Source organism: Bradysia coprophila (assembly GCF_014529535.1).
Source record: "Bradysia coprophila strain Holo2 chromosome X unlocalized genomic scaffold, BU_Bcop_v1 contig_98, whole genome shotgun sequence".
Taxonomy (NCBI): Eukaryota; Metazoa; Arthropoda; class Insecta; order Diptera; family Sciaridae; genus Bradysia; species Bradysia coprophila.
Window position 1 is genome coordinate 1,338,938 of NW_023503371.1, and position 16,093 is coordinate 1,355,030.

Here is a 16,093-nt window from a genome sequence, read left to right on the forward strand (position 1 = left end):
GTCTTACATAAAAGTTCAGCTCAGCTATAAACAACAATTCGGTTTGATAAAAAAGTAATTTAGCGAATGATCGATTTTAAATGCATTTTCCGTATTCGATATAGTTTCTTTTTTAGCTGGGATAGATTTTTTGCTGCTGGTAGAGAAAACGTACCAAATGGAAGCTGTCAAAAGAGTTGACAGAAAGATAAACTAATAACATACAGAAAACAAACATTTTCTGGGGGTTTTCATTTCTTTATTTTGAATAGTAAATGTATTTCAACCCCTTTCTCACAAAACATAAGCTGCTGTTTAAATGGAAGATTCTCTTCATTCTAGTAATAGATTAAGAAATTTGTTTATGTATTGTCCAAGGACAAGCGGATCACCACCGGTTTCTTTGATTTTTGTTTTTTTACACGTTGCCACACGTTATTGAAAATTTCAAGATATTTCAATTGGAAGGCTACGCTGATCGCTTGGTGAAAACGGACTTCACCTAGCACAAATTAAAGACTTTGGTCATATGTTTGCAATGTGGACAGCATAAAGAAAATTAATTTCAAAACCCACCGTAACCCTGTGCTACCATCTACATTAAAAACACGTACCCAGCAAGCCGATCTTAATCTATTATTCGATGTTATCATTTGATGAAAGAACTCTTGTTAGCACTTCAATTACATTGTGATAAAAATGGTCTGACTGCTATCACTGCAGTGATGAGGAGTGCACATATACAAATAAATTGTCATTGCATAAGTGCACTAACGATTTATAAAATGACATCATATTTGAGAAATCGGCCTCTTTCAACGGTTTCATTGTATATGTATTTTCTGACCACAATTTCACTTAGCTAGAGCCTCAACTATTTCATCAAATTAGCCGAAAACTCTGCCGCCATTAACATCATTAATTTCATCAATTAACAGCAAAAATACTATCACTTCCGCCGTACATGATGTGCGTGAATTCACGGCTATGACAAACAAGAACATGCAGCACCTTATTGCGGAACTTCATAATGCATTTCGGTGTTTACATTGAAAATAAAATAATTTGTTGAAAGAAACTATACCATTGTTCTACTTGTTCAAAGTATTGTACACAATTATTGAGACATATTGACCTCGCTATACTATTTTGCTGACTTTGCTATTTTTTTTCGATATGAAATTATTCAAAAGAAAAAAAATGAAAAAAAAGAAATAAATTAAACATTTTTGTCTATGTATGTATTTCAAGATCATATTTTCAAGTTGTAAAGAGAGAAAAAAAACCGCACCGCCAAAACACAGTAATAACAAAATTTCCGTGGTCTCGGTCAGTTTGTATAAGATGACGGATGAAACATCTTCACTATACCATATATAACATACATCGAGTCGACATATGAATACGCATATTTTAACAGTTCGAAAAGTGGATCAGTTTTTAATCGCACCTCGTTCGACCGTCTGTGGAATTTCTACGTTTCATATCAAGTATAAATAAATAATATTGAAAGACTGAAACGTGCTTCGTATATTGGTCATGCTCTTGCAGCTTTCATAAAATGCCATTCAAAGCAAATTGTGATCACTCTTCACCAATCGAGTAGCTCTTTTTTATTGCGTTTATGTAACTTAAATTGCTTATTGGAGGAAATTATCGCACATTTTCGCCGCATTACTAATACTGATCCATAGAAATTTAAAATCACCATACAATTCGTGCAATTATATTAATGTGATTGATTGCAGCATATGTTTTTCGTATGATGATGTTGTGATGTTTTTTTTCCTCCAGTAATTGTGTGTACTGGCACGATTGATCCGACTAAAAGTAGCAATTAATCTGTATCATTTTTCTTGTATTGTTGAACTGTGTGGTAATCCAAATGAAGATTACGATTCATGTGGGGAGGACAGTATGACAGGATTTCCCAAAATTAGTCATTTCGTTTTGGTATTTTGGGTCTATTAATTATTATTTTTAAGTTAAGGTGCTTTGGTTCTGTGATTTGACGCGCAGTTTCTTCACAAAGCTTATAAATAGTGAGATTATGGTCAGAATGGCTTTGTTTCACGTTGCTTTACAAGGATCAAACTATATTCTGTCCTCAAAATAGAAAAATTAAGAAAATTGACGACTGTATTTAAATGTCCCACTATCGGTACAGAGTTGTTTGGTGCTACTTTACTTCGTTTCAAGTGACACTATTTACTACTAGCTGTCTTACATTTAAAATTTGATGTCAAAACCAACTTTAAGTAGATCAAAATCAAAAACGTGAAATGTAGATGGCCTATAAATTATAAATTGACCTGTAAATTAGACTCTCATGTCTTTTCATGTATACTATAAACACGTTACACTTTTTTCAAAGTAAACACAACGCTCAATTACTAGAAAAGGAATGCAATAATGCATAATAATTTTCGATATTCAGGTCGACTTTTTACGTCATTCGTGAAGTGAGCACCAATTATTTTAAAATTTGCTAATTATTTCGTAATTGATGTCAAAACCACACAGTAAATGTGGCTTGGTTACAGTGCGGGTCTCTTGATGTGGTTCTAAATCTGAAAGTTTGGTGTCGGAATTCAAACACGGAGGGGAGGGTGGAAGATTTTCTACGTTCTGGGAAGAGCGACTTCCATTGAAATACTGAATCATCACCAGTTACTTGTGGATCAACTATGGGATGTTTGGTATTGTTGAAAAGCTTATTGTTCAGGCTACAATATCAGCGACAAATTAGTTTGAAATAGGGCTACGAGAAAGGTACAGAAGTGATCAAATTTCACCGAGGGTAGCAGAAAAAGTATCTTCTCTGCAAATGTAACATAAGGCACCACTTTCAAGAAAATTTCGTCGCCATTCGAAAAAGCTCATTAACCGCGTCTAGAATCAATCTGAACTAGCCCGCTCGGTCACTTTGTCAAGGATATATCACTCTTCGAAAATGGGGAAATTTAGACTTTCAACTGTTATTGCTCCGAGAGCAGACGACCGAAAGCAATAATTTTTACACAGTAGATCTTACAATTGTTCGCTCTACCGATCCCCAGTAAAATATGTGCTCAGGCTGTACGTGACTGCTTTCGGTAGTTGCATCCACTGGTGAAGTTCTTGACCATCACTCATTATAAATATAAATAGTCCTAAATTAAATTACACTTTCAAAATACGTTCTCTCAAATTAAACATGCTTCGATTTCTGTATCCGTTAAAAAGATTCGTAAAATCTCAACTCAACAGCGCAGTCGGTAGGTTAGGACTTCACATTGAACTATTGAATTTCCAATAGTGTGTTGGAAGCGTTTGTTCTTACTGGCCATTTAGAGGGCAATGTAAATGTGACAGATGCGTAATTACAACCCGAATTTTCATCCATAATTTGCAATTTGTGAATGAAATTCGGGATGGTAATTGTGCATCTGTCACATTTACATTGCTCTCTAATTCAGCAGTAAAGAGTGAGAGTGGTTCTTCTGGATTTCGACTTTGGAAAATCTGAAGTATTTTGTGAAAGGTGAGTTATATATGCCTAGAAAGGTCTACACTCATTGGTCTCGAAACCACTCTTCAAAAATTGTGAAACCCTATGTGCCGCCTGGTATAGACCTCGCAAGGCCTAAAAATCGGGTTCGCGCGTATGTGAATCATTTCCGATAGATATGAGTGACCTGGTTGACCATGGCCTCATTTGAAAGTAAGGGTCAAATTATCTTTGTGTCGAGACATATGGTAGGTCAAAAAATGGAAAAAAATCTGGAATTTCGACGCAACTTTGATGAAGTGTAAAGCTGTAATGGCAATTGACTGTCTGTAAGCGTTAACTTAAGTTAGAGGGTGTCCACAGTCTACGTTGGCAGTAGCAATAGCAATAGTAGCAATAGAGACCATACAGATATCTCATTTAGAGTGGATTAAGTCGTGATACCACCGCTACTCAAAAATAATGAAAAAATACTTTTTTAAATAATTTTTGTAGGATTATATTACACGGTTCTGTTTATTTGGATGTATTAGCTAAATTTTAGTCATCATATGGTCTGATAGGGTCTGATGCCCGTATTTTTCTATTAGGTTCTATTAGGTTTAGCAGGTTTTTGCGTTACGACATATGATATGTATTAGTAATGACAATGAAAAAGTAAACATATGTGGTTCTACTTTGATTTAAACTTAATCTAAAACCTAAAAGTCAATCAATAGTTATCATTAGCAATGCCTTCCCAATGAGACAATTGTCATGCAGGTCACTCAACTATAGCGAAATTACTGTACATACGAGCAGACCCCATACCGACTTTCAAGGTCCACCACAGGTGACACTTTTAGTTTAAAAAATTTTGGAGAGTGGTTTCGATTTTCCGAAGTCGAAATCCAAAAGAATCACACTAGTGAAATTTTGCATTTTTCGGCGATAATTGACAATAAATCAAGCTTAGAGCATACTATCCAATCTCTTCTTATTCAAGCTTTGAAATGTTGTCCCCAAAATTCAGAGAATAATAGTTATTTATGTATCGATTGAGTAGGCCGAAAGAGTTACGTATTAAGTTTTGTATGCTTGCTAAGAGGACCGAAAGTAAAGAAATGTCAATTCAATTGCCGCGAATTGACAGCTTTACTTTCGGTCCTCTTAGCAAGCATACAATTTAATTATTAACATTCTGAAAATTAGGACCTGCCAAAAACTCACTTTTAGCCAACTTTTTGGTCAAAAAACCAACTATTTTTAGCAACTATAGTATTTCCCTCACTTATTCACTTTTTTCGTTTCAATTTTGCGTGGAATGACTGATCCTACCACCCCTTGTACAACTCCGACATTCTCATATACACACACATCCACACAAGAGCACCTCCAACAGCCTCACAGGTATTTTGAGCTTCCAACGATCGCTCATTCCTTTAAACATTCTGGCTGCTCGGCTCGTTCAAAAGTGACCAATTTCATTCATATGATGCCCGATTGGTAGCAATTTATGGTTGTGCCGATCTATTTCAGTGAAAGACTTTACTTGGGTAAGAGCAACCAATCAGCTGTTGAATTTATTTATCGGGCTGAATAAACTTGGGAATCAGATGAAATTCAGGGTAAATAATTTTCGTTGCTTTCCTTTGTTTTCAAATAATTGTAACTGTCAGAACACCTGACTTTTTTAATTGCAGTTATTTATTTAGTTGCATAGGGTGACCTACTGATATTTTATTTATAATTCATGCAAATAATTCAAAATTAATACTTCAATTTTCTTATGAAATTAATTTTTAATTATTCAGAAAATTCCAACAAAAAACAAATTCAATTTTGTTATTAACTGATAGAAATTTACGTTCACATGTACTTTATATCGAAAATGATTCCGTAGGTTCGTTTCACATTGTGGAGCTATATTTCTATTTGGTGAGAAACATTGTACGCATCGTTACATAAATGAAAATATTTGAGCAGACGAAAAAAGTGCACTCGCTTTTCATGTTCTAAATTACGAAATTAAAAGTGAATTTTCGGTATCGAGAATACATCCACGCACACTTACTTCTCCATATGGCCGATTTTTCATTTATTTTATTACCAGAATTATCCTCCTACTATTCTCCGGTTAAAATAACAATTTCTAACTATGTCTATATTAGACTCATATGTACGCAACGTTTCGGAATTTTTACTTATTTGCATTGTTTTAAGCAATCCATTTCAATTGTTTGAAACTTTCATTTTTGTATTTCCGCGTGAATGCGAATTCTTTGAAAATTGCAGAAGTAAAATGCAGATGCAAGCAACAAAATTAAATTTAATAATAACAGCGATGGCTCCAATATTAACAAATTGAAAGTAGTGCAGACAGTTAGACAGTTTTATGTGATTATTATATTAAATTTCTGGTTATCGACTCTAGCAGTAAACCTTAATCGACAGTTTAATTCTACCAGTGATGATACATTAGATGATATCTTAAAAATACTTCTACATAATTTTGAATATTGATTTCAGGCGAGGAGACAGCACTTTCAGGCCTTAGTTTCTCCAATGGAACGATTTTGATAGGAAATCTTTAATACACCTAATGTCAACCGAATTTTTACCTAAGTTTACCAGCTGGTTTACTCATACAACCCATGCAGTATGGTTAGATTTTTTGCTCCCATCAGCTCCGCTTTGAGTGATTTTACAAACGGAGACACAAATTCATTGGAACACTGTTAAATGACGAATAAATTATTTACCGACTGAATAATTGATCAATTGCATTCATTGAAGCTACAATCCAGTGTTTGATTTACGAACACATTTATCAATGTAGTGGCGATAGATTCCAATCTAATATTCCATCAGTCTGATTCTAGATCAACCACTTATGTTTAAGAAACGAGGCATTAGAACAGTCGGCGCTTCTGCTGCGACTGAGCCCCGTCAAACCCGTTTATCTAGTGCGTACGTGACCCTATTGCGTCTGTCACCCTACTTTGACCGTAAGCCTATTGCGCCCGTTAATGTAGTTAAAGTAAAATTATTATAGAATGTGCACATCTTAGAAATTGCGCATAGCCCGTACGACGTTCCTTTCAAATCTAACAAAAATTTCAAATAGACCTAAAATTTTAATTTATTGAGTATAAATACACATAGGGCCTACTATCGGCCTCAGTCCACCCGCATTTCAAAAAATTTTCCAACAACATTCTATTTGGCCTTTGATTAACTGAATGTAACAAAAATTACGAAAAACGAATGAAATTTACACGAGCTATGTAAAATACATATAGGGCCCTAGTACCAGCCTTAGTCCAAGGACCTAAATTTAATTTTTTTCCAACAACATTCTATTCGGTGTTCGTCTACCTTTTAAATGAAACAAAAATTAGGAAAAACGGATGAAATTCACTCGTGTTATATGCAAAATACACATAGGGCCGAGTATTCTTTCACTTCTAAGGCCCTAATTCACGGTCCACTCACCTGATTTTTTTTTCTAGATTGGTATTGACAATACCTATCATTTCATTTAAATTTCCATTGTTGATTTTGCCGTAAATATTACCAAAAGACCTTTAATCACTTAGGTGGCACTAACTCACGAAGGGCCGACCCGAATATACCCATCTTCGAACTCAGCCTCACTAATTCGACTATCTTGTAGGGAAAAATTTTGAAATCGGATTTGATTTACTCAAGATATCGACGTGACAGACAGACGGAGCCCTTACTGTCTGCTTCGAATTCCATCAATTACACACGGCATCGTAATCCTATGTAATCCTAACAATCCATGTAAATATACAAAAAGAACTTAATTCATTTTAATTTTGCTAAAAGCGATACATTACCAAATCTTTCCAACGTGATATAACTCATTATCTAAACATGACTGTCAGCGAATTAGATAATTGATTCGTCACGGTGAATCAATGCCATCAATTCCACAAACGGTACACTTCACTTTAAGTGTCTTATCAAATAACTAAATATGATCTGTCTGATGTGGATGCATGTCCACTTAATTCAAGCACCTGTACCTTTTCGTTCACCTTGAAACTATTAGGAAGTTGAATGGTAGAGCCGGAAAAGGAACTATGAATACATGCTACATGCTTCGAAAAGCCCATCGCTTGTTCTCCTCGTCCATAACAGATGGCTAGCCATTTCGGTACGCATTGTGTTCTTTGAACGATCATATGGGTACAATTACAATATGCACAATCACATTTTTAGTGAAATAATCGTTTATTCAGCTTTAGTTGAGTAAAGAGAAATATTAGAAATTACAATAACATGTACATGTCGTTTTCTAGATGGTTGTGAAATGGAGAGTGTGATTCTTACTCTACTTTACTGTACTTTATTACATCGTTCTCACGATCGAATAAAAGCTTTGGCATTGGGAGCATAAAAATAGTTTCCATTTTTCCTTTTTTTTAACTAGAGTTCTTCAAGGTATTCAGTCAAAGTTTCTATAAATAACTAATAATATTTGGGGAAAAACCAGTTCCCTCTTTTTCTTTAAATTACCAAACATTTTCAGGAAAATTTCTTTTACCGAAAAATTCCAATGCTCGCGGTTATTTGTAAATTAATTTTCTGATTCTGCACTTTTTTTGGTTGTTTGAATAACTTTTTCTGTATATCTATTTATAATAAATAATTCGTATTATCATGCTGAGGTGTGTTTGCGTCAGCAATGTTTATATGCAATTTACACTGAATTTGTACTTTGGACTACCGTTTTTATGATCGTAATAATATTCCAACAAAACAACCGTTAATTAGCATCAGTTAATCATTTTGCCAGATTACACTTTTCTTGTTCATTTTTGTGTTGATGATGGTTTTTTTTTGTTGTTGTTCGGTTTAGTTGGTTAAAGGAGGTAAAACATCATGAGATTGATAATTTTTTTTTCTCAATTCTATACGCAATATGTGGAACCCAGACAGCCGGTTCCTAAATGTATATAAACTGACCAATGAATGGCTTTATTAATGGACATATTTTAATGATCAAATGAAACTTTCTTCGATATACATCGAAAAACACTATAAAACAGAATTACAACATTTCTTTCATTTCAATTTTTATAAACTCACTCAAAACCGGATATCATTTTGCATATATGAAAAATACAAACAGCATTTTTAAGCTTGTGTAGTGTTTCGAAAACCAAAAAAAAAAAGTTTTGAAAAATTTTTAAAATACCGCACTCTGGAGTCTTACAGCTCTTTTACATACATAAGTATTTATGTGAAAAAATAATAATCAATTTTAAAACGGACAGACAACAAAAATCATATCCACAAATCAGCTATGATATTATGAACGTGGTGTGTTCGAACTATGTATCTCTTCATCGTGTTGTGTTTTTTTTCGGCTATTCTGACACACCTGTGTTAACAAAATTAACAAATATCGATTTCACCTAAATGGACAGATGAATGATTGTCTGGCGTATAAACATAAGTACAATAAATACGATTTAATCGTATGCCGAGAGAAAAAAGTCTTAATGAAATATTTTGTTTGCCAAAGTGAGGCGGTCGTCCATACACACGCCGAGTATGTGTGTATTTGCGATGGTGCGGGCAAGTTATTTAACCGAGCCATCCCTAAGTCAGAGTCGACACTAACTCTTAATTATGCGTATAGAGTAATATTGACCTGAATAATATCGAATGCAACCGTTAACCATCGTTAATACTGTTTTAGTATAATGCAGGCACAAAGTTTTCAGTCAAAATTATTGAAAAATCTTGATTGCAAACTAAAAATTTATTTCATTTATGTCTTATGTCTATGTTTGGTTTAAGACACATTACACATTCAGTTTATTATATTACTACGTATAATATTCACAAGTCATAGTAAATTCAAGCTAATTTTCTTTCACCCATTACACTGAGTTAACTCAATTATGCGTATCATATGCTTCTAATTTATAACATTTTCCGCTGTTATTATTACATAATCATTTATTATACACATTTAAATACAATGTTGTAAAGCCTTAATCCGTTGATGTATCTTGTAAATTCGAGTGATTCGACTATGCTGAAGATTTTGTGTACATTTTGTTGTTGTTGTTACTGATGCCGCTGCTGTATACAATCTCGACACTCTCGCAATTCTTTACAAAACAATTTTCGTTTTTATGTTTACCATTCATATTTTTGGCTCCACATTGTAATATATGTATAGTCGGTCGTTGTGTGTATATCCATACCATATACAAACATTATTTTTTTTCAAATGATGGACATGCATGTATCATGATATCATTTTCGTTTTGTCGTTTCGAATATATGTTTTTTTAAATTGATTATGTGTAAAAGCATAATATACTGGCACGATTAATGTCGGCGTCATGATATATATACAGAGTTTTATGTGAATGAAAAGTGGGTGTGTGTAAATAAGCCGGGGATCACAATACATAATAATTCATATAAATATGATACCGAAACACACTATCGACAATATCTAATTCTATAAACTAAAAGGCTATCATCACGTCATTACAAAATCGAATATTTACATAAAAGTTTATTTTGTGATGTATCGTTTATTCAATCGAACCGCACAGACAGTGGCTGTGAACAATATTAAATTTAACATAAATTGAAAATTCACTTACAGAGGTCTTTTATAATGCTCAACATTTATACTACACCCACAATTCAATTAGTGAGTTTTACGAATTATAATTTCTTAGGCACTCATGATATTCTATAAATAATTCTATTACAAAAGTGTGTACGCAATTTACATATAATATACATGCATGCATATATCCAGTACTCTTTGCCCATTCCTTTCAATTTATGACTTAATGAATTCTTAATTAAAATAGAAATTCTTTCACTCAAATAATTCATTTTGTTTGTTTGTTTTTTTGCAGATAGATAGAGTTACCAGAAATGGCGTATCTTATAAGTGATGTGTACGATTGGTACAGAGACCTAATGGACAACAGGAGTGGTAAGTTATTTCAATACATGATACTAACAGTATTCCCTGTTGAGAAATTCTTTAAAAACCTTACAAAATTTGAGAAATCTTTGAGAAAGAATCATAAAACTCAGTGACATATTTCTGGCCAAGACACCCTTTACATCGATTTTTTGCCGTGAAGCCATGATGGCTCATTTTTGGTCAAATGGAGAAAAATGTACAACACAATCAGATCTACATTTTTCTCAATTTGGCCAAAAATGAGCCTTTATGGTAAAAAATCGATTTAAAGAAAACATTTTTGACCAGAAATATTTCACTGATTTTTATGATTATTTAGCAAATTTTTGAAAATTATAGAAATATTGCTTGGAAAAATTTTGAAAAATATTGGAGAAACCGATTTCTCAAAATAGTCCCTGCTCTACGATCCAATTAGTATCTTCCAATTAGTAAGATTATCAACTGAAACTTTTGGGATTTCATGTCTTCTCATTTAGATTGATTAGCAAAGTGTTGATTACATTTTCCAAGAAACTTTTGTTCAAGTTTACGTCCTAAAATTACACATTTCTATAACAGCAAGTACCTGTAATAAACATTCACATCATAGGTGATCACACACTAAACGAAATGCATTCAATATGAAACTTCATCGGAGAAAAGTGAAAAGCTGCATTTGCAACATACAGGAGATATCTGATTGGTTGGTGTTTGTTTTTGTAGAGCATTAATTGCCTTCCACTTCACATATTTATAGTTTTGCATAGTAATGAGTGTTTTCAACTAGTGACTACGAGTAAAATCAATGGAAATCAAAATTTTCTTTCGGAAAAAAAATTCATTTTTTTGATTTTCGAATGAATCTAAATGAAAAGGAATATAACGAAATGTTTGGCTCAAGAAAGAGCAATGACCTTTATGTTTATAAACTTCACGTGTAAAAGCACTATTTGCTCGGTTGGTTAGAAAGCAATTAACATCCACAAATTGCCAGTGTCCATGGGCAAGCGTTAAATAAGTAACTAATTATTGGGAGGCCGTTTAGGCTGTAAGTCGAGGCTGTGAGTTACTTTTTAACACATTTTGCTTACCCCATAAGTTAGTAAGAGGGATTCTTTTGAAAAACAGCAGACCAAAATCGGACGCATGTCGTAGGTGATCAAAAACTGAAAACATGCATTTTTCTTACAAACATTTATTCAGTTAAACGAGCCGTACAATTATTAGAAAGGAAATTTCATGTACTTCGGGGGCAAATAGGGTCTTATTGGGTTTAAACTTTATCCACACTGAGATATATGCAGTTGTAGTTTTCAACCGAAAAAATACTGAAAACTTATACTTTTCTTACAGAAATTTATCGAGGTACACGAAACGTACATGGTCGTATGGGGTGTCATTAGAAAGGTAATTTTATGTTGTTTTAGGGCAAGTACGGTCTTATGGGGTTCTGGAAGCATCTACGATGAAATATTAGTACTTAATTATTTCAACTTATCATATTTCATCGAAGATGTTTCCAAACCGCCATGACCCCCTATGTTCCCTGAAGCAACATAAAATTACCATTCTAATGACACTCCACACGACCGTGTACGTTTCGTGTACCACGAGAACTGCACATATCTCATTGTGGATGAATTTTAAACCCAATAAGACACTATTTGCCCGGAAGTACATTCAATTACTTTTCTAATGACACTCCACACGACCCTGTACGTTTCGTGTACCTCGATAACAGCAAGTATCTCAGTGTGGACGATTTTTAAACTCAATAAGACACTATTTGCCCCGGAAGTACATTCAATTACCTTTATAATGACACCCCACACGCCCTGTACGGCTCGTGTGACTGGAAATTTTTTTGTAAGAAAAGTGCTTGGTTTTTGATCACATCCGGCTAGCCACACAAGCTTTGATTTTTTTTTTTTTTTGATAGTGGTTTTGGCTTCTATGATCGAATACCTTTCTGAGCACATATAAAAACTTCCACTGGAAAATGCGTCCGATTTTGGTCTGCTGTTTTTCAAAAGAATCACTCTAAACGTTGTGTTCTACATTCCATTCGAGTTAGATAACCAACGGTTAGGACATAAAAAAAATGTTGCGAATTTTCTCCCGGCCCAAGCCGAAGATACCCTATGCCTCTAAACTAAATGTCGTAAAACTAATGACACCATCGCATATGTACAGCCTTGACGCACACTGCTCTCGTAGTATTACCGAACGGTATTAATCTCGACGATTTACATAAACGTCGTTCTAATTAAGTCGTTCCACCAATACATTCGCTCCAATTAAGCGTTATTTCCTTCTAACATCGACAGCATTCAGAATCTGTACAATTTTAATTTTGTGCAATAAAATTCAAACTCAGTTATGACACGTTAATCGAATTAAATGAAAATGTTAAAATATAAATTTAATATTTGTTACAGATCCACGGGTCAAAGACTGGCCACTGATGTCATCACCATTTCCAACCATGGCAATGTGCGTATTTTACGCATATTTCAGCAAGTCGTTAGCACCAAAACTTATGGCAAATCGTAAACCAATGGATCTTAGACAAATATTAGTCATTTACAATTTATTTCAAACAATTTTTAGTGCATGGATATTCTATGAAGTGAGTACAATTTCATTTACATAATAACTATTGTGTGAACCGCATGAACTTTTTTATTGATTAGAGAAAAAAAAGGGTTTTTTTTTCAATGCTGACAGTATATTATAGTGTGCTCTCCAGTAAATGAACATGACGTATAAAGAACTGATTTAGTTCGTTGATTTTAGGTGTACGATTTTTTGATTCGACATAATTTGTGTGAATCAATAAAAATGAAATTATATAGGAGGTGTGTGTATACACAACAACGCAACACATAACAAATATAACTATTTGTACAATAGACCATAATAGAGAGTACGATACCTGCAAGCACATGGTGAGGTATACACAAGTTGAAAAACTCTGACGATTTTTTTTACCGTCACGTGACTTCTTTTATGTGTTTTTTTTATCATCACACAATGTCGACCGAACTTTTTTTTTATTATTAATTTTATATTAGGCATGTAGACGAGGATATAGACAACATCTCGAATATAAAAGCAATATAGGAGTTATATATATATATGCCCGGTTACAAGGTGTATTCAACTAAAAGTGAAATCAATAAAATTAATACGAAATTTTGTTTTGATTGGATGCGAGTTGAACGCATAAAATTCAACGGCCTTACTGAACTGGATGGAAAAATTTTGTTTTATTATCATAATTTGTCATATAGAACTGGTCGCATTCAATTATTGGAACTTAGACATAGAAAATAACGAGCTAATTGGTCTATAAATCTTGTAATTTCCACTGTTTATAAGAGAAATTATAAAAAAAAAGATCGAAAGGAGGAAACAAGCCAGTTTTAATGCGGCGACAGACATCTTTCGATGTGCATGAGGAATTAAAAATGACAACACTTCAAACTCGATTTGAAATATTTCTTTTTTCCGCCATTCAATCAATAGTAAACAAAATATGTTAAAAGCTCGTTCAGTAACAACAAAGTTCGCAAATTATGCAAATTAAATGTCCTCTTTTGCATATGAACTGCGCTGAGATCGGTCATGCTGAGCCACAGTTTCAGGCGAAAAAGAAGAAGAAAAACACTAAGATTGTATAAGCTAGTTTCGGTGAATGTGGCTGGTTGTTACTATCAAAACCGCTCTTTTACAATTTTTAACGTTTTCGACAAGAAGGTTATTGGACTCGTGAGCATTTTAATGTCATCGAACTCCAACCAGTTGAGTGCATCCCAAACGGTACAGTGTTATACGTTTCAAAATTACTCCCATTGGTGTGTCATTGCAATTCATTCTATTCATTCCACATACGATATTGACGTTTGGAAAGAGGCACGTACTTGAATACTGATATGTGGAATAAATTGGATGGAATGGTGATGCGAAGTTGGGAGTTAATTCCATGACAGTAATTTGTAGTTTTATTTTACCGATCTGGATCCACTTCTTGTTCAGGTATACAGTTTCATACGCTAGTGGAAACATTGCAGGATCAAGGGATCATTTTTCCTGTGAAGTCCAAACAGTTGTGCTAAAATCAGATGTAAACCTTTCTCAAAATTCCCATCATCGGTTTCATTGATGGCTCGTTCATGTTTTCCCCGATGCTCTGCACGACTCAATAAACTGATTGAAGAAAACTTGATTGAATCTTGATTCAGGCAACTTCTGAGGAGAAGACAGAAAAGAGTAAGAGAGGAAAGGGGAAGTGTACAGCTCTCACTTAATTTTGTTTTGTTCTGACAGACTCCACTCTTCACCCCACCTCCATTTTGTATTCGACCACGTTTTATGTTCAATCTCGTTTCTCGTTCAAAAATTCCTTGTTATTTGGCATTTGCATCAGGCTACCACCATTTTTCCATATTTTGTCGAAAAAATACCTTTGCCTTCACTTCTGCTATTGCCATCTCTAATACGATCATAAACAAGTGTTCCCTTTGAGCGACTTAGGACGCAACATGCAGTCTAAATTCTCCTAAAAATTAGTGTTTAAGCTTAGTTTTGTTTCAAATTCTGTTGTTTTATTAATTTGATGGTGTAAATTAATGAATAATACATTCCTTCCAGTACCTGCAAAGCGGTTGGTTAAGCCATTATAGCCTGAAATGTCAACCAGTAGATTATTCGAATAGTCCATTGGCAATGAGGGTAAGAATGCATAATACATCAAATCAATTGAATGAATTAATTTTTTTTTCGCTAAACTGACAATGTGTTGATCAGATGGCAGCTACGTGCTGGTGGTACTACATTGCAAAATTTACCGAATTCTTCGATACCATGTTCTTTATTTTACGGAAAAAGACCGAACATGTGTCAACATTGCACGTCATACACCATGGTTGCATGCCGTTTTCAGTTTGGTTAGGAATGAAATTTGCCCCAGGTATGTGTGTCAATAGTTTCTGATTTCATTCAATAATAATTTTTTTTTATTCGTTCGTTTCTTCTTTACTTTCAACTCTTTTTTATCTATCTTTTATTCAATGAACTTGTCTTGTCTTGACATTCATTTTTTCAAAATCGTAAAATGTAGTGATTATGTTTCAGATTTTATGAATTTCATTAACTGTTTTCTTTTTCTGGTTATTCCAACTGTCAGAATTTTAATTAATTTAAATATTTCTCTGTTACAAATAATATTACACAGAGAGGAGTATCGTTATTGAGTCATTGTCGTGGTTTTTTTATATAGCACGTCATTTGACCGTACTTATTACGCACGACTCTCGTAATTCGTGGTAAATAAAATGACACTTGCAGAATCAACAATCATTCGAACGAAGATACTTTTCTCTCTGTAGAGAAGTTCCGCATTCAATACTGATGAATACAGATTTTAAGACACTGTTTCATTTAAGGGGTCATAGGGTGGGCGCACCAGACTTCGGACATGTACCAGTAGTTGGACACCTATTGTTCTTTCCTTGATAAACATTTTTTTAATGAAAAACGACTACTGGCGCAACTTTTTCATAGACGAAGACTGGTGCCACCCTACGATAAAATAGATGATACTCAGACTCCCTTCAACATATTTTTAAAGTTTAAAATCTACTTTAGAATGCATATGCAAAAAC

General features: G+C 33.9%; 1 protein-coding gene across 1 annotated transcript in view; it reads left to right on the forward strand.

The window, feature by feature from the left end:
* The window catches only part of LOC119070547 (elongation of very long chain fatty acids protein AAEL008004), a 41,150-nt gene that overhangs the window by 12,547 nt on the left and 12,510 nt on the right, over positions 1 to 16,093 (forward strand). The window contains exons 2-5 of the mRNA XM_037174941.1: positions 10,372 to 10,451; positions 12,866 to 13,056; positions 15,081 to 15,161; positions 15,237 to 15,399. Of these exons, the coding sequence (XP_037030836.1) occupies positions 10,391 to 10,451; positions 12,866 to 13,056; positions 15,081 to 15,161; positions 15,237 to 15,399 (496 nt within the window). The 5' untranslated portion in view covers positions 10,372 to 10,390. The remainder of the gene's footprint in view (positions 1 to 10,371; positions 10,452 to 12,865; positions 13,057 to 15,080; positions 15,162 to 15,236; positions 15,400 to 16,093) is intronic.